At 37.6% G+C, this 22,878-nt stretch overlaps 2 protein-coding genes and 1 long non-coding RNA gene across 4 annotated transcripts; 2 read left to right on the plus strand and 1 right to left on the minus strand.

The window, feature by feature from the left end:
• The first annotated feature begins 1,337 nt into the window (after nucleotides 1-1,337).
• LOC121947228 (glucose-induced degradation protein 8-B homolog) lies at nucleotides 1,338-8,223 on the plus strand. Of its 2 annotated transcripts, XM_042492185.2 has the most exons (5): nucleotides 1,338-1,524; nucleotides 1,852-1,979; nucleotides 3,457-3,653; nucleotides 4,426-4,623; nucleotides 6,651-8,223. In XM_042492185.2, exons 2-5 carry the CDS (start codon nucleotides 1,859-1,861, stop codon nucleotides 6,822-6,824), a joined length of 690 nt encoding a protein of 229 aa, XP_042348119.1. In that variant the 5' UTR covers nucleotides 1,338-1,524; nucleotides 1,852-1,858; the 3' UTR covers nucleotides 6,825-8,223. The 2 variants fall into 2 exon arrangements, with proteins under 2 accessions (XP_042348119.1, XP_087938006.1); XM_088081880.1 differs by lacking the exon at nucleotides 1,338-1,524 and having other exon boundaries at nucleotides 1,817-1,979.
• Nucleotides 2,398-22,839, minus strand: LOC121947229 (uncharacterized). The gene is made up of 4 exons (XR_006106068.2): nucleotides 21,514-22,839; nucleotides 20,765-20,828; nucleotides 18,647-18,754; nucleotides 2,398-3,525 (listed from the first exon to the last, which is right to left on the minus strand). It is a non-coding gene; the product is annotated as an uncharacterized LOC121947229 (long non-coding RNA).
• LOC121947227 (voltage-gated purine nucleotide uniporter SLC17A9-like) lies at nucleotides 9,137-20,868 on the plus strand. Its single transcript, XM_042492184.2, has 13 exons — nucleotides 9,137-9,285; nucleotides 12,178-12,375; nucleotides 12,450-12,589; nucleotides 14,332-14,431; nucleotides 14,513-14,637; nucleotides 15,982-16,081; nucleotides 16,183-16,279; nucleotides 16,400-16,487; nucleotides 16,583-16,617; nucleotides 17,287-17,402; nucleotides 18,358-18,413; nucleotides 18,499-18,528; nucleotides 18,618-20,868. Exons 1-13 carry the CDS (start codon nucleotides 9,167-9,169, stop codon nucleotides 18,785-18,787), a joined length of 1,374 nt encoding a protein of 457 aa, XP_042348118.2. The 5' UTR covers nucleotides 9,137-9,166; the 3' UTR covers nucleotides 18,788-20,868.
• Nucleotides 22,840-22,878: the final 39 nt, after the last annotated feature.

Genomic DNA, 22,878 nt, shown 5'->3' on the forward strand with positions numbered 1-22,878 from the left:
ACCTTTTCCTGCCGGGAGGTTTAAGTGTCTGCCAGCCAAAGCAGCATTCTGGAGGTTTAATACAGTAACCTACATTTGTGCACAGAAATGAGCAGGGGAAATGTCTGTCTTACATATGAGGTGTCTCAATATCGATACTGTATGCACCTAGCAGCTGCCACACAAACACATTCACTCTCTACATTTAGTCAGAGCAGGCAGCAACAAAGAAAGCAATGCCACAGTGTGCATGTATTAGTTAATTGATACGATAAATAACCATTCAAAAATCAAACCTTTATGCTTTTCTACCATTCCTATCTCTATCAAAATGTTAAATAATGCTGCTTAAGGCTGTGTGCAATACACTGAAAAATTATGTTTTAACAATGGGGTTTAGGCAATAGGTGTTATGTGCAATGTATGTGCAACATTTTGTATTTACACCTTGTGCAATTTATTGGGGTGATTTGGTACAGCTAGTGCTGTTTTGTTCGTATGTAGTTTGTTTTTATTGTAACAGTGAAGGCATATCAAAGACATATCTCCCTACAGAGACAATAAAGTATATTTTATCAATATCATATTCCCTGAATAAAGGAAATAATAAAACAACCAATCTGCCCTCTGAACTACAAAGTAGGCCCATGTTCAATTACAACAGTCAGGCTAAGTGCGTTCTGCTCTCCTCTCGTCCTCATTTAATGCACACAAACACAAACACACACCAAAAAGGAAAGCGGAGGAGCCCACACAAGGCGAGCATGCAGTGACAAGGTATGACGGCAGGTCTGGCTACATGCTCTGGGGCCCGGGGCAGTAGCCCAATTTGCCCGGTTGATTAATTCAGCTTTGCCCATGTATGTGCAACTAGGCTGAAGGCTGTGACTGTGGCATAGACATATAATTCACCCCGATATTGACCCCCATTGCAGCATTCAGTCAACCCTTGAGCTCTGTATGAAAGTGTATTATTATGTTTTTATTTTTCCTTTTTTTTACTTGTTCAGATGGATAAATATGCTATATAATATAGATATATGCTACAAAAACTGACTGTGGCATATAGGCTAATTCCCCCGTATTGACCCTCATTATACCATTATATTTTTTTAGCAGCACCAAGAGTCAACCCTCAAGCCTTTGCATTTATTACTCTTTAATTATATCTTTTTTTCTTCTTTTTCTACTTGTTTAGAGGTGAATAAATATGCTTTGTAATGTAGATATAGGCGACAAAAAAAAACCCCACATTTCCACATCAGATCATGTTTGACCATCCGCTGCACCGGCTGCACTGTTCCTCGGCAACCGTGACGTCACTGTCCTCACCAATCGCAGAGCTCGCAGAGCCGACGCTCCTATCGCGAGATTATCACATTAGCTCGGTTAGTTAGCTAGCCGCGAAAAGCTTGACTGTGTACCCGCTGTTTACACTTTAATTCCTCCCGAAAACCACCGAGAGCGCACCGCTAATTTATTTTCTCATTACCGTCTTCTCACTGCCGTAGAAAAGGATAACCGCCGGAGCTCGTGTTTTGCACGGTGAGTTGTGTAAACGCACACAGTCTGCTAACTAGCCAGCGCTGTTGCCCAGGAGGAAATGGGTTTGTTTTGGAAGCCTCGGAGAATCTCCTAATTATTTTTTTAGTGACGTTAGAAATTACCCAACCGTTTTTAAGCGCAGAAATATCGTCTCTGTTATTTTTGTTATTATTTCGACTTTTTTTTGCAGTGGCATATGTTTGCATTTATTTTTTCTAATATCTGTGTGCGCGCGGTTATAACGTTGCTGTTCGTGCAGGTACAAATTGTGACCAAGCTGTGTCAGCCTTGTTCACGTTTCGCTGTGATGGATTTATGTCTTTCCAGGATCCCAATGATGAGTTATGCTGAAAAGCCAGAAGACATCACAAAAGAAGAGTGGATGGACAAATTAAACAATGTGCACATACAGAGGGCGGATATGAACCGGCTCATTATGAATTACCTGGTGACAGGTGAGGCATGTCGCTCGACCACAGTTACTGTGAGTTTAGGGACTGTTCGTATTTATGCGAGGGGAGGGGGTGGTGCTAAATCGGGGAGGCACTTCAAATAAACAGCAAAGCGGGATTTAAATTTTTTTTTTTTTTTTTTGCTTAGGGGATGGACATTTAACTTGCTATATTTTGCATTTATGATGCCATTAGTTTTAAAATATATAAATATAATTTTTTTAGGCTTTTATTGCCACAGCCTCTGTACATTGGGGTGCCGCTCTGACAACTAAAACACCAGGCACCCCAGCCATATATAAATATTGTCTACAGCAATTATCATAGCCAGATTAGGTATGTCCTGATCAAGGTTTTTTGCCCGTGATCGCAATGGGAGTCATTTTCTAGAGTATCTGCATCTCTAGAGTATCTCTAGAGTATTCCTCATCTGATATTTTTATTCACTTTTATAATACACATGCACGACACACACGTAATAGTTATTAAAATCAATTCAGTGTCTATGCTCAACAGTTTTCTCTGCAGTGCAATATGACAAAAATGTTTGCATCCAAACAGTTGCAAAGGGTTTTCTTATCTTGTTTTTTACTAAAATAAAAAGTAAACAAACTAGAAATATTTCTATATGGTTCTTTCTACATTTCCACGTAGTGCAGCATTTTCAACAATATAGCAAAGTAAACAAACTAAAATGCGTCTTCAAAAATTGCTCTTAAATCCACATAATGTAGCATCGTAATAAAAGTAAAGAACACTATGAATGAGAAATACAATCACAGTTCCAACTCAGAGTAGTGTTATAGCTAGACTTCAACATTCACAGCCACAGCAAATAAAAGTTGGTCACAGTTTGGCTTATTACAGCATTATAATAAAACTAGTTCTCTAAAAATGAACAATAAAAATTTCAGTTCCACTTAAAGTGGAGTAGCAGCTTAAGCTGAACATGAGTTGACATCCTTAGTAAAAACGGAAACTATCGTTGGATTTTCAAATTTTCGACAGTTTAGACACATCATGTGCAACAAATGCTTCAGTCAGAAAAGAAAATCTGAGTTTAAAATAGTGATATTTCATCAATTACTATGGGGGAAGGACATTCAACTTGAAATTATCATATTTTTTATTTATTTTAAATACCCTCAGTCCTTTAAAACCTGCAAGTGGGTTTTTAAAAGCATGTTTTTTTTCCAAAATCACACTATTTCTCATAGCTAGAAACTGAAATATATTTATTTATGGTGAAGGGAGGGTCGTGCATATTCTCCAGTTACTCAAGAAATCTCAAGGAAAAATATTTGGAGCTCCAGTGAAGGTCATGATATATATAAAACAACTGATTCACATCCCAGCCACCCCCTACACTGATAAATAAAGTACAGTCCCTAAATGTACAACATGTGCAAGTCAAAATATGTAAGTCATAACTGTCCTTAACGTCTTTGCCTCTGCCTGTATCTGTTTCACATGTTTCAAGAGGGGTTCAAAGAAGCTGCGGAGAAGTTTCGGATGGAGTCCGGGATCGAGCCAAGTGTGGACCTGGACTCTTTGGATGAAAGGATAAAGATTAGAGAGATGATCCTGAAGGGACAGATACAGGAAGCTATTGCACTCATCAACAGCCTACACCCAGAGCTGCTGGACACCAACCGATACTTGTATTTTCATCTGCAGGTACATTTTCATAATGATTTGTAATCAGTTTTGATTTTAACCCTCTGAAACCTGAGCAATTAGCTTGATTTATTTAAAATGATGGAAAGAAGGCAATGAACATTTTGCGAGAAATTACCTGAAATTAGTAAAAAAAAAAAAAAAAAGGAAAAGAATAAATAAAATAACTAAAATTCTAAAATAAATCAGTATATTATAATATTTTTTCCTGTAGCCTGATTATAAATGTATAATTATGAATATAGATTTCTTGATCTGTTTCCCCAGTTATTTGATAATTTTGTAATGATTCTCTTTTTAAAGCAAATTCTTTTTTTTTTTTGTCGTTTTGTTTTGTTTTTCTTTAGAAATTGCAGGACCTTTCATACCATATTACTGATAGCATTTTGTCCCATGTTTTTGAAAGAAATCAAACCAATTCGCTTACTTTTCAGAGGTTAAAATGCTTGTGAAAGACATCTGAACGCAAGAAAACAGATGTCGCTTCAGGGTTAAAAGGGTTAATGTGTGTCTTCTGTGAACGAGAACAGACTTTAACAGCAGTGAGATAAAGGCACAGCAACAGTATTTAAGTGTAGTAAAAACTGTTAAAATAAATGGGAATAAACATTTAACCCCCTCAGCTCCCTGCAGGCATCAACCCAAATCTCCACCGAACACGATGAGATTATGTTCTTTGTCGTTATTCTTGGTTCAATATGAAAACGTTGTGATACTAGAAAAGGCTTGAACTTCAGCGTTTACTGCTTGTATTTCGTTTCCCCTCCTGCAGCAGCAACATTTGATTGAGTTAATCAGGCTAAGGGAGACTGAGTCAGCGCTGGAGTTTGCCCAGACGCAGTTGGCTGAGCAGGGGGAGGAGAGCCGCGAGTGTCTGACAGAGATGGAGAGGACATTAGCCCTGCTGGCCTTCGACAACCCGGAAGAGTCGCCCTTTGGAGATCTGCTCAACATGATGCAGCGGCAAAAGGTGGGCTGTTTTTGTTAGTGGGGGTCGACAGATATTTGTTTTTCAGGGGCGACATTGATACTGATTAGTAGTACTTAATGTGACCGATAGGCGATTATTGGAACCAATATTCATTTACAGTAACTATGGAAATATTTCTGTTGATATTTAGAATTTGGAATATAACTTGTTTAAATGCCTTCAGTAAATGTTGAATAAAAAGTGAAACTTTTAACATGGTAAACTTTAAGTTCCCAGCAACTTTTTTTAAAATAAAGTCAGTGAAATTTTAAATTAAAAAATGAATGAATAACAAAAAGCAAAAGTTCCTCCCTTGCCGACACTTTCTGTATTATTTAGTAAATATTGCAGACTGCCGTCCCTGGTTTTTGTTTAGTGTAATACGCCAACTTTTTCATCAGTTAATTTTATCAACGATCATTAAAATAAAACACAGATACAGATAATCAGCCAGGCCGATAATCTGTCAACGCCTAGTTTTCAGTAATAATAAACATAAGACTGAATTGTTGTGTTTCACTGTTTCACCTCATTATCTAAGTTTGAGCATCAGTTCAGGGAGCTTTCATGCCTTTAGTTTGTTTGGTCCAAGCCAAGAATAAAAAACATAAGCATTATTTGTAGTATAAAGGCTCAGACACACAAAACTGACAAAGAAGTAGTGGTGACAAAGGGTGACTGTTGTCCTTCACATTGAGTATGCCATGGCCCAAAAAATACAGCCGACAGCCACCTAGCACGTATGTTCTGCGCCTCCTTCAAAGGAAATAACTCTTTGTACCAGCATGCAGCAGTATTATGATATTGTCATGTGAAAAGAGAAACCACAAAACCAACAGGACGAATTCAAGATGCTACTTAGCCAGTTAGAGCAATTACACAACCGGATGTTGGAAGAACTAATTATATTTACCCTGCGCTGGCCAAAAAAGACATGACAAACCGTTTCTGCTAAAGAGCAAAGTGGTTAAAAAAATAATCTCACCTAATAGAAAACGTTTCTGTTGATCTCAGGCCCTCGACTTCAGTCTTTTGTTTGCTTTCCTCACTTCCGTTTCTGTTGTCGTGCACTGAGCTGAGCAGTCAGTCAGAGTCATTTCACTCACCAACAGGCTTAGACGTCGATTCAACGTGCTGAATCGGTCAATAAACAGCCAACAAAGGCCGACTAGTGCCAACAGGACACGCTGCAAAAACTGGAGCCACAGTCGCTCACCAACAATCCAACACTGAGCGACAGCCAACCGTCTGCTTGGTGTGTCAGGCCCCGCAGGCTGCAGACTGACCGCGTGTTATTTAATGACCGAAACCAGAGAAGAAATGGCTTATTCAGCAACATTACGGATTCATTCATTCATATGTATTAACAGTTTTTAGGCCAAACTTAAAGCGTCTGGAAATGTGGCTTGAAATAGTAAAAATACACATTATATCAAAGTTTAGAGTCTACAAAAATCTGTGTGAAAAATTTTACTGTCAATATTTAAAATTTGGAATATAAAACTCCAACACAAAGCTTTGTTTAGAAACCCTTAAATTATTATTTAAAACTGAAACATTCAGCTACAGAAAGTTCCAAGCAACTTTTTTTATAAAGTGAAAATTTAATTTAATTTCAAAAATTTTTACAAAGTAAAAGTTCCTCCTGTGCTGACACTCTCTTCGCACTTTTTAATTAATTAATTTATCGTCAATTATTAACATAAAAAACCGATACAGATAATCGTCAGAATGCCAAATATTGGCCCCAATAATGGACCAGGCAGATAATCTGTTGACCCCTACTTTATATTATGCATGTAAGACCCTAAATTACATATTAAGCCAGTTTTTGGTGATATGGGTTCCCAGAGGCTTCAACAATGTGAATCAAATGTGCATACGCACAAATCAAACAGGTGAAGTGTGAAAATACCTGCAGTGAAACCAGGCTGCTGGTTGTTGTCAGACGGCATGTGAGCGTGCGCCCACTGCAGGTGATAACCGCTTTATTTTAATTTGCCTGTAAAACGTCTTTTGATGCGCAGGTGTGGAGCGAGGTGAACCAAGCTGTGCTGGACTATGAAAACAGGGAGTCGACGCCCAAACTGGCTAAGCTCCTGAAGTTACTGCTGTGGGCACAGAACGAGCTCGACCAGAAGAAGGTGAAATACCCCAAAATGACTGACCTTAGCACGGGCACCATCGAGGACCCAAAGTGAACATAACAGACAAGAAGAGCCACCTTCCACGTCCCCTTAATTTATGATCAGTCAGTGACTGTGTGACAACCAGGTAACATATATGTATAAACAAATGCTACATTGTTTTTTTTTTTCATGTTTCATTCATGAGATTAAACTTAACTCATCGTGCAAACTGTAAATTGCTGTATTTGCAAATTGACAGAAAATGATCCGTTTAAATACCGATCCTGGATTTTTAGACAGATCCTGGAGATTCAAATTGCTGTTTTATATTTTGTCTTTCTAAAGTCAGTAGTATTATTTATTGTGACCATTTCCCCCACAGAGACTTTATTTTGCAAGAGAGAGAGGGAGAGATATGACGGTGTAAATTAACAATGTTAATACTGTGGCGTTTGTGAAGCCAAAATCTAGGCGCCGCAGGACGGAGGGGAGACAAAGTGTAAAGGTTTAAACTTTGAAACAGCAGACACACCATTGATGACGCACTGCAGGAGTCTAGATTGTTTCAAATCAAGTTTAAAATTTAAATTTCTAACATAAAATGTGAGTATTTTTCAATTAAATGGAAAGATACACTTTATTAATGTAATATAGTTTAAATTAATATAATATTTAATGATTTGACGTACCTCTACAGTATGTCTATGGGATGAACTGCCTTGCAAAATGTATCATTTCACGTGTGTGTTTGTGAGGGTGAATACGTCCTGACTGTCGGGTCGAAATCAGAGAAGGCTTTTAAGCTCCCTTCGGCCTTTTCTGAGCCGACAGTACGCACAGATCCCAACGTGCTCCAAATGGTGATGTTTGGTTTTACGTTACGAGGGGGTTGAGATTAGGATAATGTTCTGCCAATCCCATTGATGGAGGGAGGATTTTACGCTGCTCGAGAGAAAGGGTAGCTCCGATCAAGAAAAGCTAAAGAATGACAGCGCCAACTACGGCGAGACTGTAGTTTGCAAACTCACATTTGAAATATATTCAGACTGGACCTGATTCTTTTGTTCATTGGCTTTGTTTTAATAATTAATGGTCAAAAGCATCGTTGAATCTGAAAAGGCGTTTTGAGAAACGGTCACAGAACTTGCTGTCCATTTTGCCACTTTTAAAAGCCGTTAGTATTTTCACTTTAACTGCATGTAAGTGTATCTTTTTTTTTTTTCCTCAATGGGGAAAAGGCTCCTGTGCTTGTTTACTTTGTTGTTTTTTTGATTTGTTTACTTTTATATATAAAAAACAAACTTGCTGCTAGTTGTTCATCCTTAATTTCTTTTAAGGTTGTATTGTCTTTATAGATATTGGCTTTGACAAATACTGAGACCCAGAGAGCTCACATCCCTTTTATTATTCAACATTTTTAAGATCAAATTTGCAATTATTAAAATAAACAAAACTTTTGTGAACCATACAAGGGCTGTGTTTTTCCATTTACTGAGCTCTGAGTTTGCATGACTGCAAATTATAGAGGAAAACCTACTGAGACTTAGTATATATACACCAGGGATGCAAAATGACAGGAGGCCAGGGGCCAGTTGCAGCAGCCCCATATGTTTTCGGATTGTAGGACATTTCTAGGATCTTAGGGCATTTGTAGGATTTTAGGAAGTTTCTAGGATTTTATGACATTAGGGGCATAGCTAGGAAGTAGTTGAAATTAGCTTTACCAGCTTAAAAAGTGATGCTTACACATTAATGCATCATTAATAATAATAATAATAATAATAATCCATTAATATAACATATATATGTTATTCTGTGTATAGTGTTCTTTTACTGTGGTACTGTTGAGTATATTTTTATGCTTATATAGGCTAATATTGTAGTACCAAAAACTACTGTGTTACAGTGGTGGAAAAATAATTTTCATTTTTCTACAAAAGGAAAAGTAGCAACACTACAGTGTAAAGATACTCCATTACTGTATTCAAAAAGTGTATATTAATTTATATTAATTTATATTTTTAGCTTTAATACAGGACTTTCACTTGAAACGGTACTTTTACACTGTCATGTTGCTACTTTTAATTTCCTTTAAAAAAAAGAAAAATCAGAATACTTTCCACCACTGTTATAGAGTAGAGTCAATGGTATTTAAAAAAAAAATTATAATGGTTGTCAAAACTAACAGCTTGAAACCACAACCTCTTCTGAACTTGGCAGCTCATTTTAAACTCAAACCACTGCAAAGCCTCTCTTGTCATTCCTGTAAATCACAAACAGGTTCCCCTTTCGGGTTTTGTTCCAACAAGTTTGACTTGTTTGGCTCGTTTGCCTGAGGATATGATGTAAAGCGAGGGCCCGCCTCTCAGAGGGAGAGGGGCACTGATACCAGGGAGGACACCACTGTTGTCTGAATGGCTGACGAGCGCACATCAGACGACAGGACTGGCTCCAATGGTTCTCTGCTGGATCATAAAGTTTACATCGCCAATGACTCCAACAAAGAGGAGGAAGAACGAAACCTGTGGCCCAGGTGAGACCGCACAAGAGTTAGATCACACTAAAGATACCTCAGGCTTCTTCAACTGGGATTTTACAAAATGTGCATCATTTAATGTAACATATATCATCAGCCTACATGATACAAGATTTAAAGAACTCGCAGACTGAAACAGATATGCTGATAGCGTATTTGCATTTACCAGCATCAGAGGCAACTTTGTCCTCTCTGGAACTGGATTTGTTGTATGGCCGGACTCATTGCATGCCTCAGTCGGTCTGTCTGTCAACAACTTTGGTCCAAACTGAAATATAACAACAACTACTGTATGGATTGCCATGGAAATTTCCACACGCATTCATAGCCCGAAGAGGATGAATCCTACTGACTTTGGGGATTCTCTGACTTTTCCTGTAGCGCTACCAACAGGGTGACATTTTGGGTTTTTACTGAAATGTCTAAACGCTGACATTTATAGACACTCATGGTCCCCAGAGGATGAATTGTGATAAATTTGGTGAGCCCTGAAAGGCTGATTTATGGTAGGGCGTTTTACACTTTGGACATAAGTATTAGCTCAGCAAATATGCAAATTGGTAATCTCCATAGTAACCAGAGACCCCCTGAGTTTTTTTTCACTGCTAGTCTACTTCTGTTGCTTTTAGTGAATCGTAATCTGCACAGACAGCTGTTTAAAATTATGTAATTTTCTCGCTGTATGTGTGTTTAACCCTTTGAAACCTGGGCAAAGTGGCTTGATTTTTTTTTTAAAAACATGGGAAGAGGGCAGTGAGGAACTTCAAAAGAAACGACCCAAAAAATGAGTGAGAAATTAGCAAAAAGTACAAGAAAATTACCAGAATATAAGATAATAAAAAAAGGGAATGTAAGAGAAAAACTGTATAACAAATGTAGTAATTGTAGAAATACAATACAATACAATGTAGAAATGATTTAAAATATATAATTATAATAATGATAAAGTTCTTGCAACATTTTTTCCTAGCTTTAATAAAAAATTGCAGGACGTTTCTTGCCAAGTTGCTCATTGCCTTTTTTCCATGGTTTTGAAAGGCATATAATCAACTTGCACAGTGTTCAGCGGTTCTGATACTTGTGAAATGCATCTGAATGCAGCAAAAGAAAAGTGATGGTAATCTAGGCTTCAACAGTAATTTATACATTAATTGATCAGCACCCAGTCTGAGTAGCATATTTCCCAAACTGGCTACTCTGGGAAATAAAATCAATAAATCAGTACAAGCACAGTTGATTCCACCTGTGTAGCTTACATGAAAAATATATTTTTTTTTACTAGTAAAGGTTTGTCACCCTGGGGAATGCAGTCTAACCAGCTGCATACCTCTCAGGTCACCAGGAGCTGCTGCTGACAGACGGCTGCTTCTGCAGACAGAAACACTGAATACAGGTTGGAGTCAGTGTGGATCGAAAACTACTATCACCATTGCAAAGATATTACCAAAATTGAAAAAAATATGATGTCTGCAATATAAAATCCCTCCAGTGTGCAACATGAAGGTAAAGTGCTGCATAGCAGTTTTTACTGTAGAACATATGTCCTCTCTGGGCCCCCCCAGCAGCTCACCAGTTTAAAAGACTATGTCCTTACTGCAGCAGCCGCAGGTTCAATTCCAACCTGTGGCCCTTTGCTGAATATCATCCCCTCTCTCTTCCATGTTCACTCTGAAACTCCTATCCTATCACATAAGGACAAAAAGCCCCAAAAATAATCTTTGAAAAATAAAAGCTGTCTGACAGCAACCGGCCAAACTGTCGTCACCACACCGACTGACAGCTGATACTCACTGAACAAAAATACTCGTCATGTCAGCTCCATGGGAAAAAAATCAACAGTGTTTACTGATACATTGACTTTATTTCCCAGCCCACTGAAGCGAATGAGGGGAATCTGCCGCCCACAGACATATTGGGCACTGATCAATCAATAAATATACGATAAATTAGTTAAAAACATATACAGACTACAGCATGATATTTATGTGATTGTATTTAGTGAATATTACCCCTCACTAAATTCATGAGAAACAACATTTTGATGAAGCATCAATTGTTGCACTGCTGCTTCTTTCGAATGACACTCTTCAAAAGTGTTGAATTTCCCAACCATAAATCAGCCTTTATGGTTCACTATGCAGAATTATCAGTTACTGTATGTAAACATGCTGGCCAGTAAAAGTGACCATAAAAGTCGACCCCAGATTCAAGCTTGTTCAATGTTTTACCTTGCTGTATCTTTTCGGAACTGTGTCTCGCTGATTACAGTCTGGCACCTGATCACAAACTTATTATAAAACCCTGACCACACCTCAGTGTTGTCCATAAACACCCTGCACACAGAAAATAAGCAAATACAGGCAGAGAGTCTGCAGAGTCTGCAGAAAAATACACATGCTTTCAGCAGACACACAGTTCGCTGGATAAGCAGTATGGAGACATTTTGTGGTTTTATTATGTATATTTTTAACACTGAATCCTGGCCACCATCTGTTTCAGTTGTTTGGGAGATTAGTGCAATGCCTTTTGCCCTTGACACTGGCAGTGTTTTGTTTACTGTAAAACTTCACCTGACTTTCCATCTGCATGAGGGTGGGTATACTATGACTGAATTTTCATTTTTCAGTGGACTATACCCTTAATTTCAGTACAGAAGCGACTTGATGTTCACTAAGATTAAGTGGGGGAAAAAAGTGGTCACATCGATATTGATATTGGCCAAATGAGCCGTTATATCAGCATATCTAATGTCGTCAAAGACTCTAATATGCATCACTAAATGTGAGCATGTTGCTTTCTTTATTATTTGGCTCAAAGTACTGCTGTTAAGGAACATCCTCCCAAGACTAATTATGTTTTTGTCTTGTCCTTTTCTCTTCACGTGTTTAGACAGCTTGCTCGAAAATGGATAACGATGCTGTTTATGGGATCCTGCCTCCTCTACTGCACCAGGATGGCCATGCCGATCTGTGCGGTGTCAATGGCCACCACTTTCCACTGGAGTAAGATCGACTCTGGTCTGGTTCTGGGAGGATTCTTCTGGGGTTACTGTTGCACACAGATCCTGGGAGGCTATGCCAGTGATAAGTAAGCAAATCATCTGGTAAACGCCGTGACATGATTTCAAATAGCAAGTTAATAATTGACTGTGGTTTTATCAGAGTGGGAGGAGAGCGCGTCCTGTTCATGTCTGTGGTCTCGTGGGCTCTGATCACAGCCGGTACTCCTCTTTTGGCCCACTTAAGCTCACACACCCTCGTTCTCATGACTATGGCCAGGTTCCTCATGGGACTAATGCAGGGTGAGTACTTTACCAGTTACAGTGCTGAAATAGCAAAGCACCTAAAGGAGAAGTTCAGCATTTTGGGAAATAGGTGTTATCTTTAATTCCGGGAGTTAGATAAGAAGATCGATGCCACTTTCATGTCTATAAGATAAAAATGAAACGACAGCCAGTAGTTGGTTTGCTAAAATCCTGCTCACCTGTTTGTTTGAGCACATTATAAGTCACAATATCTCAATAAAAAAATGTGTTAAATTCAACTCAACACGATTAAGCTATCTGCACTACTCAGTTTAGGTATGTTATGCTGAAAAAATCCACTAGATGTCACTGCGTCTTTAAATAATCTTTAAGTAAAAAAAAAAAAGAAAGAAAGAAAAAAAAGCTCTACCAAACAGTTGATTTGGCATTTTATGGTAAAGGTCGTGAAGCTACGCAAATTAAATTGAAATTGACTATTTGCTGAGATATAAATGAACTTCTGATCATATGGTGAGAAAATTTCCAAATTATGATTTTTTATTGTTTAAAACCATGTTTTGATTTTTTGGTTGGATTGGCCTGTTATGGTAAAAGTATTGATGTTAAGATAATAAATTTGATTTTTTATGAAATGAGAAAACAATGACTATTCAGTATTGTTAATATTTAATGTTATTCCATTATATATTTGGTGGAAAAAAATTATATCAGTATGATTTTTTCATTATTTCTGAGACTTACTGTAATGCTAATTATGTGTGGGAATACTACTAGCACTAGTAATACTACAGATTGCATGGTCACAAATTGATATATATTGGTATACTAACACATTACAGGCATTATAACAGTAAATCATTTGTAATGCATTTTTTCTGTCTGCTTTACCATCACCATGAACGGCCATTACAACCATTAAAGGTTGTATCCAGGTCTCTTAATACATCCTTGCAGAGGTGCTTGCATGGATGTATAAAGAGAACTGGATGTAGTGTTGGAGACTGAGCGGCTAACTTCCAGTTTAGCTCTCTGCTAACTTGAACTTGATAAAATGATATATGACTGTGTGGCTCTTCTACACGTAAAATTGGTTAAAACCCCAGTGCCGTTACTAGGGGCTGCTGGCATGGATGCGTCAAGAGAACCTGATAGTTTTCGGAGGGCCCGTGCCTTCTAATGAAAGTTGCTGAGCGGCGCATGAAGCCAAAACATTGACTTCTTGGATATAAAATTACCCAGGTATTTTGTATTGTAAGACCAGTTGAGCAGGCACACTGGAGACTCGCCAGCTGAGAAATTAACTTCCAGTTTAGCAGTCCGCTAATTTAGACAGGCATAAAATGATTAGATTATGTGGCTGTTCTAGTTTCTCAACTTGCTCTCGGACCAAATGGATCATATTCTTGTTGTTTGTCATTTTGCGAGGGTTGTGTCGTTCAAAAAGTGTAACCATTGATTTACTGACATCTCTTTCACAATGCACGTCAAAAAAAAAAAAAAGTATTTTTGGGCCCAATAGCATTACATGACTAACTTTTAAGTTAAAATTTACACAAATTTAACATACGTGCTGTACAGACATGATAGTGGCATACATTTTCCCACATTTTTTCACTTTTAATTTTTCCATTTTCCTTTTTAACGTTAGCCAAAGTGAGTAAGTATGCTTCCCAAAATGTTGAATTATTCCTTTAAATAAGAGTTCACGGTGCTGCAGGAAATACACTCTACAGTGAACATTTATGCAGAGGCTGAGTTTGTCCTATGATGTCTTATAGGTGTTTTTTTTCCGTCTTTGGCCAGCCTTTGCTCACAGCGTGTAGCGGAGGGAGAGAGGGGCTTTTTAATGAGCACCATGAGCAGTGGTAGCCAACTTGGGTATGTTGTAAACAAAGCGACACACACATCAGTCCACACGCTGTTTATCTCTGGTGACACCTTGTTTTGTTGTTTTTTCAGGACGTTGTTAGCTGGTGGGATGGGCTCCCTGATGCTGCACCAGTATGGCTGGGAGAGCATGTTCTACTGTACTGGTTTCCTTACTGGACTCTGGGCGCTCATTGTCTGGCTGTGTTTATTAAAAGGTGACAACACTGGTCAGTCACGTGTCCCTGAATAACAAAGTGACCATAAGCTGTCTCTTTGCTGTCCTCGATGACCTGGACAGACTATGGAGAGGGCAAAAATGAGCTTTCCTGAAATACATACATTTCCTCTCCCCTGTAGTGTTATTGATCAGTCTAGTTTGTTTTGCTGTGAGCTGTAGCGTTTTGGAGATATTGGCCGTAGAGCTGTCGGCCTTCTCTCCAGTAAAGTGGAACTAGATGGCACTCAATTTGTGGGGCTCAAAGCGCCAAAAAAAGACGTTAAAAAAACTCAACAGCAGTGTCTCTTTCCAGAAATCCTGACCCAGTTACTCTAGATAATCCAGAGACTTTGTTGGCAGCAGTTTCATGTAGGAACTATTTTCCTTCTGCCAAATTACACCATCAATGCTGCGCAGAAGAAGAGTGAATGGATGAGAAGCTTGTGCTGTAACTAACGTTTTTTTAGATGGTCAATTAATTGATTGGTTGTTTGATCTATAAAATGTCAGAAAATAGTAAAAAATGATAATTCGTTTTCCAGAGCCCAGGATGATGTCCCCAAATGTCATTTTTTTGTTGTTTTGTTGTGTTTCGTTGTCCACATTACAAAGACAATTAATTTATTGTCTTAGAGGAGGAAAGGAATCAATACTAAGACTTTTTATATGTTTTTCTTAAAAAAAAATGACATGAATGTATGTACAAAGCAGCACAAAACAGCTCGGACATGACATGACATTTATAAGTGGCTAAAAACAATAAAAATGTAAAAATAGTAAGCAGTATATCCATTCCCAACCCTCACCAGCCAGTACAACATAGAGGCAGCGTCAAATAAATAAATACACTACATAGACATTTATTTAGTAGCTGGCAACTAATGAATAATTGCAGCTCTACCTCACAGCACAAGCTTTGACAAGACAACTGCAAAGGGTGTAGTTAGATACATAGAAAGAAAATAGTTCCTACATTAAACTGCTTACAACAAGGTCTGGGGATTATCTTGAGTAACCGGGTAATGATCATTATTTTATTTATTTATTATTTTTTTGGTGCTTTGAGCACCACAAACCGAATGCCACCTAGTTCCATTATATTGGAGAGAAGGCCGATATCTCTGTGGCCAATATCTCCAAAACTCTGCAATTCAAACTAAAACAATGTGGATAAATAAAAAGCACTACAGGTAAAAGAAAAAATCTGCATTTCTGATTTTGGTGTGAACTGTCCTTTTAATTCTTTTTTTTACTGTAATATCTTTACAATAATGTACAATCATTTTGAACAGATTTATGGTTCCCTGAAGATGAATAACAAAACGTGCAATGTGTGATTCAGGTGCAGAAGTCGCCCCCAAACAGATAAAAACAAGTTACGACCCACAGTGGAGTTTGTCAAGAGCGCGCTGGCTGAGTCTCTTGAAGAAGTCATCTGTCTGGTAAAGCTCGCGGTATTTAATCCTTCACTGTTCACTAACACACACTTGAGTTTTGACCCTGAATCCATCTCTGTGTCTCTGTTTGTCGTCCTCTCTCTAAGGGCCATGGTGTTTACTCACATGTGCCTGGCGAGCACATGCTACACTTTATTGTGCTGGTTGCCGACATACTTCAAAGAATCATTTCCACATGCCACGGTATTTGTTTTCTCCACCATGTGTTGCCATATAGCAACGAACACTAGATTTTTTCCACGTCGACACTCTTTGCACAGCCTCAGGTCTCTTGTGTAAATGTCAGCCTGTCTGTTCTTGCAGGGTTGGGCGTATAATGTGATTCCATGGCTTGTTGCAATTCCTTCAGCGCTTGCTGGAGGATATATCTCAGACTTTTTCATCAACCAAGGTATTATTATTCTTATTTATTTATTCCACTTTATGTTTTAAGGTCAGTTACTGTGCCTTTTTATTTTAAAAAGTTTTTTTTCTTTTTTTCTGTAGGATACAGTGTAGCGTTGGTGAGAAAAACAATGCAAGTAAGTGTGGAAAGACTGTTGTTATTGTACAGTCGTTCAGTGCACCGTAGCTGTGTTTTCATGTGGTGAAAGACTGGCTGACTGGCAGCTAAAGAGCTCAAGGTGGAATTTTTGTATCTGCTTCAAACATGTAATTACATGCTTTCGTGCTGCAAGCAAGTGATGTGAATCACAGTTACATTTTGGGTGATGTGTTTGCCTCTGTCGGAGGGAGAGAAAAAAATTATTATTATTACGTTACTGTTTATATTCCTTCTTTTATCATTATTTTTGTTTGCATGTCTTTTTTAATATAATTTTTTAATCTTTATTTTCTCATTATTATCTGTCTTCTTAATAATGTGTTGTTGTATCTAATCTCTTGTTTAATTCTACTGTGATTTTAACTTGGCCTTAATTTAGCATTAGCATTTGGCTTCTATTGTAACATTGCCTCAGAGGTATCTTGCTTTTGCTTTGCTTTGTTTGTCAAAGCGCTGTGTAAACTCTGTTTTAAAAGTCTGAAATAAATTAAACGATTATTATCATTATCATTATCATTATCATTATCATTATCATTGTTATTATTATTATTATAGTAAGTTCCATTGTTGCTCTTTTGTTTACGTTTAATTTTAGATCATGAATTGTTCTTTTAAATATCTCACCTGGCCGTCTCTTCCTCCTCAGTGCTTTGCGATGGGAGCAATGAGCGTGTTTATTGTGCCTCTGTCCGGAGCGGTCACGTTTCCCACTGCTGTGACTTTCGTCTCTGCTGCTATCGGTCTATCCACCTTCAGCAGCAGGTATGTTACATTTTAAAAAATATTCTGTCTGTGTGTTTAAACTGTTGAAACGTCAGTTGATTATGTATGTAAATATATATTATGTGTAATAGGTCAGGGAAATTTAGCTCAGCTAACATTTACAGGATGGTGCTGGTGTTTTATTTTAATACACTGCTGTTTGGAAAAGTTTGCATCCAACTGAAATATTGGTGTGCCAGGGCTTAAAAAAACTTTCCACAACCTAAAGCATTTAGAAAATACAGAGTACACCTCTGACACCTAACTGAACCAAATGACGCTGTTGTAGAGGGCGTACAAGTGTGTGTCTGCCATTTTCAAGACAATACCATTATGACAGCACAACTTATACTTATACTCATGTGTTCACCTGTCTCTCAGTATTATTCCACTACCCGACCCTCAACTCAACATCTTCATTTACTGTATACACCACTTTACACACAGCACAGTTGAATCAAAGTGCAGCACAGAGAGAAAACACACTCTATACTAACAAAATCACATGGTTGCACAGATCAGGGGATGTAGGCTGCCACTATAAAAGTGAGGCAGTTTGGCCCACTAATGTGTTAATGAAGGTTAAAAACAAAAAAACAACAACAAACAAACAGTGGAGATATTTTGTATGGAAGCCCTAAGTGGCCATACATTTATACATTTTTTTCTTCCATTTTCCTGAGATAATAGGACAATTTTCTCGTGATTGAGTGATAACGAAACCGTGTTTTCCCAAGATAACAACATAATTTTCTTACCGCACCAGGACCCTCAATTCATCGAAAGATTTGTGGATTTTGGTCTTTTAATGAGATCTACTGATAATAAAAAATTAAAATATCATCAGACTTATCCATTACTGTCAGTTGTATTTTTACAGCGTTGTAAACTGATAAAACTGAGTTAACAGTGCTGTAGATTTGGATTTTTCTGTAATGACTTTGACGTGTTTCAGTGGCGTGGGAGTGAACGTGCAGGATCTCGCCCCGTCATGTGCTGGCGCCCTCTATGGTGAGTCTCCAACAGGCTACGTTTTAGTTTCATAAAACTCTGCCAGTCTCTGTTTTTGTTGATCAACTTCTCTTTGCTGCAACAGGTTTTATGAATATGTTCGGTGCCTTCATGGGTACGTATCCAAGATGTTTTTGCAGTAAAAAGCACATTTTGAATTTCTACTGATCTTAAACGTCCTGTTCTTTGGTGTGTGTTGGACAGGACTGGTGTTGGTGTCCGTGTCAGGTTACCTGATTGAGGTCACGCAGTCGTGGGCCATCGTGTTCTCCCTCATCACTTTAGTAAATGTCGCAGGCCTCGGGATTTTCATCTTCTTTGGAGACGCTCGTCGAGTCGACCTGGAAGATTACAGCCCGGTTATTGTGATTTGACGCAGACATTTCTGTTGCAATTTCCAGTCTGGATCTGATCTGTGAGTCCGGACGTTAAATCTCAATCCACATTCAGTCACATTTCATCAAAATTAGAGTTAATTCTGAGTTATTCTTCGCTTAAACTGTGAACAATATAGAAAAACTATCAACAAAGTACAGTAATTAACAAAAAAAAAGGACAAAAGGAAGCACAACTTTGCTAATCATAAAAGGTAAAATACTGCAAACATTCTCTCTTAAAAATGAAGGAACTTAACTTCTGTGCAAGTTTTTTTGTGTTTACTTTAAATCACTGTGGGTTAAACTAAACTGACTACACTGTACAAATATTTAAGGCTGTAGAAATATTAAAAATAGAAAGTTTAATTATTGCACAGAAATGTTTACATGAACAGTGACTATGAAAAAATGCAAGCTGCTGACGACACCTGAAGACTTTAAAAGAGATGTGCGATGCTGATGACTGATTTTAAGGAATACTTCAACTACAAAATTGAATATTTGTAAATCAGTTAAGTCTTGCAGTGTTAGCTTGAATTTGTGTAGAGAACTATTTATTGATAATCCACATTTAACAACAAAAAACCCAAACTATATCAAAATATCTGTTGTTCTGACAACAGAAATAAACAAGTTCGAGTTTACATGTCATACACAATTCTGAAAAGTAGCAAGTTTTCTACCCTGTAGGTGCCTTTTCATGTTAGCATGATGTCACAGTGATTCAGTCTATATCAAAATTTGTTTACAAACTCTTACGCAACTTGCGTAGTATAATCCAAGTCTCATTTATCTAGTCGTTTGTTCAGTATTTCCCAAACACATGCATTTTCTCTAAAAAAAAAAAAAAAAGGGTGTTACCGCAAATTCAGCCCGTCCCTGCGAATTCTGTGTGACCCATCGCTGCATATTTAACTATTTAAAACAGGTCAATTCTCATTTCATGGTAGAGTTGCGGGCAGCGTATTGATTTGCTCACTTTCACTGGCCCTCAAGATTTCACTGCAAAAAGTTCACCTAAACATCATAAACATTTCAACATGCATCACATTTTTTTAATCAAACATTTCAGGCTGCAACAATCCCCAAAACATCCCACAAAAACCCGGAGGGGCCGGCTACATTTGGAGTCTGCCTTTAAAGGTTTTAATTTTAGTTAAATTTTAAAACGTTATGTTTTACCGAAAATGCACAGGGAAGCAGTGAACATTCACCTGGACACATGAGATCTGGATTACACTGCACAAGTAATGTAAGACTTTATAAACTGAAGTTTTAATGAAGTTTTCTGTTGTTAAATGCAGTCCTCAATCATCAAACATCATCATATGTTTGCTGTTTTCTGTGGAGGCATGTGAGAAAAGTTTTCTACATGAATTCAAGGTAACACAAGTATTATTTTGAGTCAGCACTGGTCTGCAGAGTAATAAAAGTTAAAAAATTATTTTCTTCAAGGTTAAAGCAACAACCTCTCATTAAAAGGCCAATTATATGCTAATTATTATATACTTTTTTTTTTTTTTTTAAAGATAAACATATTTTCGAGAAAGCTGGTGATGTCGTTACTTTGGCAAACGTAACTCAAAGAGGAGTAAATATTACATTTGATGAGGATTATTTTCTCCTGCAGATTTGGTGCTTTTATTGTATTTAAATATTTAAATGTGTCTTTGGTTTATTTTTGGCCAAAATGTTAAAATCTCAGAGTGATTGCAGTGGCGTTAATGAGAGAGGAGGCACGGAGATTTGTGTCATTGTGAACTTTAAAAAAAACAAAAAACAAAAAACAACAAAACAGCTCTTTTATATATATTTATAATTACATTATAAATATTTATTTCACTGAGCACTTTTTAAAAAACAAACAGTGTTTCAGTTTCTTTACTATTGTACAGTTTGGTTATGGTGTTTTTCAACTTTCACACTCATGTACATGTTTTGGTCTTTGTAAAATATAAAATTTTAATGAATTACCTTGTTTAAAGACTCTTGGGTGTCAGCGTCCATCTTTCATGGTTCAAGATTTTCTGCAAGAGTTCTGCACAACAGATTAAAAAAAAAAAAAAAGTTTGATTGAATTTTGTGTTAAGATTTCATTTTCATTTAAGAATCCGTGTATGGTATTTTGATTATTTAATTAAATTAAATTATTTGTAAGTGAACTTTAATTTTCATGGGCATAAAAAGATAATTAGGAAAAACAAACATTCAGTGCATTTGTTCTCACATTTTATTATGTTGCAGCTAAAATCAAACCAAACACAGGATTTTTCATCAGAATCAGAAAAACTTCACTGATTCCAGCGGGGGGAAACTGTGATCCGTTGATGTAGAGCACAGGGAATTATTGAAAGTAAAAATAAGAAATATGTAAAAAAAGAAATAAAATATGTGTATTATACACCAGTATGAAAAATAATTTAACATGTAAAATATATATATAATATGCTAAATTTGTATGGTGTGTAAAAATGTGAAAAAGTGGCTTATACAATATACAAACTAGCATGTAAAAGTTTAGAAATGTAAAAAATACGTGCATAATGCTACAAGGTACAACCCGATATATACACAAGCAGAGAACAGAAATACATACAATATGTGGATTATGTTATTCTAGACAAATTTATTAATAAAAAAAACTAAATTATCAAATTGACATTACACATCTGACAGTGTTTACAACTACAGTTTTTCTAAATATGATATCAAAATTTGCACACCTGAATTTAGGGATTTCCTGTTGTTCTTCTCTGCAGATCTTCTTCAGCGCAGTTATCAGACCGGATGATCTTGTTTTTAAATCTTTTAGGTGCTTTTTTGCAAACTCCGAGCAGCTCTCATGTGTCTTTCACCTCAGCCCTCCTCCTGATTGCTCAGTTTGTCCAGCTTCCTTTAACAATTGAAGCATTATGAAGCCGCTGTGCTGCTGTGAAGCACTGCTTTTTGCTCTGATGTGCACGGTGAGTTGTAAATGGACAGGTGTGTGTCTCCTCTAATCATGTCCAATCAGTTGAATTGACCACAGGTGGACTCCAATCAATAAGTAACATCTAAAAGTGGATCCTGAGCTAAGGAACTATAAGGTGTCACAGCAAAGGTTCTGAAAACGATTATTAATGTGATTTATTTATTTATTTTCCTTTTGATAGAGTGATGCAAAAAATAAATATAAAAAATATCATTAAAAAAATATAAAAGCTTGTTTTCACTTTTCACTAGGATTTATCCTTTACTATATTACAATAGTTCTTGCACATAAATAAAATGATAAAACTGACAGAAGGATGCTGGTGGGAAAAGAGCCGCCCTGCAGCTCTCCATTGATCACCGGCCGGTCCGGCTTCAGCACCGCGGTCAGCGCCCCTCTCTGCCCGCAGACAGTGACCGACAGACTGCAGCACAGACACGAACCGACACGTGAACCCGGTGTGACAGACGGTTTAACGGGGGCAGCATCCAGCGTTTGATAGCGAGGATACGTCATGACGTTACTGCTTCAGCCTATGAGGACCGGGGCACGCAAATCAGGACGGAGAGGCTTTTGATGTAGAGAAATGTCTGATATAAAAAATGTAAAAAAAAGAAAAGGAGAATCGGTGTGTTCGGTGTTTTAACCCGCAGGTGTGATCGGACTGAAGCTCCGCTTTTTCTCTGCAGAGTCTAAACCGGACTACATCACCGGGCCTGTCCGCCTGCCTCCACCGATGCTCGGTATTGTTTGGCCTGCTTCACCTCCGTCTCTTTGGACCTCATAATGCGGGATGTTTCCGCCGAGGAGCCAACCGGAGACTCAGATGCTGCGGAATGAAGGCAGCTGCGGGACACTGGACACATAATGATGGCGTTAATATTTGGAGGTGATTATCAACAAGGACATGAAAAAAAGATGTGTGTTATTTGATGCAGACAGAGCTGTTTAAAATGTGTGATTATTATATTTTTTTTAAATGCACATCATGTTTGAGGACATTTTAAATACCCTTGTAGGCTTTTGCATTGATGGCGCCCAGGCCTGTCGAGTCATTTCTGTGTGTGTGTGTGTGTGTGTGTGTGTGTGTGTGAGATCCCGTGATGCTCTCACAGCT

Source organism: Plectropomus leopardus, chromosome 9, assembly GCF_026936395.1.
Source record: "Plectropomus leopardus strain MGB_pleo_1.0 chromosome 9, ASM2693639v1, whole genome shotgun sequence".
NCBI lineage: Eukaryota > Metazoa > Chordata > Actinopteri > Perciformes > Serranidae > Plectropomus > Plectropomus leopardus.

What these genes read in the sequence shown, in the direction of transcription:
- LOC121947227 (XM_042492184.2), top strand. Translation starts at nt 9,167, where the DNA reads ATGGCTGACGAGCGCACATCAGACGACAGGACTGGCTCCAATGGTTCT. An exon ending in AGCAGTGGTAGCCAACTTGG is followed by an intron (nt 14,432 to 14,512) that starts GTATGTTGTAAA and finishes TTGTTTTTTCAG; the next exon opens with GACGTTGTTAGCTGGTGGGA. An exon ending in TATGTTCGGTGCCTTCATGG is followed by an intron (nt 18,529 to 18,617) that starts GTACGTATCCAA and finishes TGTGTTGGACAG; the next exon opens with GACTGGTGTTGGTGTCCGTG.
- LOC121947228 (XM_088081880.1), top strand. Translation starts at nt 1,832, where the DNA reads ATGGATTTATGTCTTTCCAGGATCCCAATGATGAGTTATGCTGAAAAG. An exon ending in TATGAATTACCTGGTGACAG is followed by an intron (nt 1,980 to 3,456) that starts GTGAGGCATGTC and finishes ACATGTTTCAAG; the next exon opens with AGGGGTTCAAAGAAGCTGCG. An exon ending in ACTTGTATTTTCATCTGCAG is followed by an intron (nt 3,654 to 4,425) that starts GTACATTTTCAT and finishes CCCCTCCTGCAG; the next exon opens with CAGCAACATTTGATTGAGTT.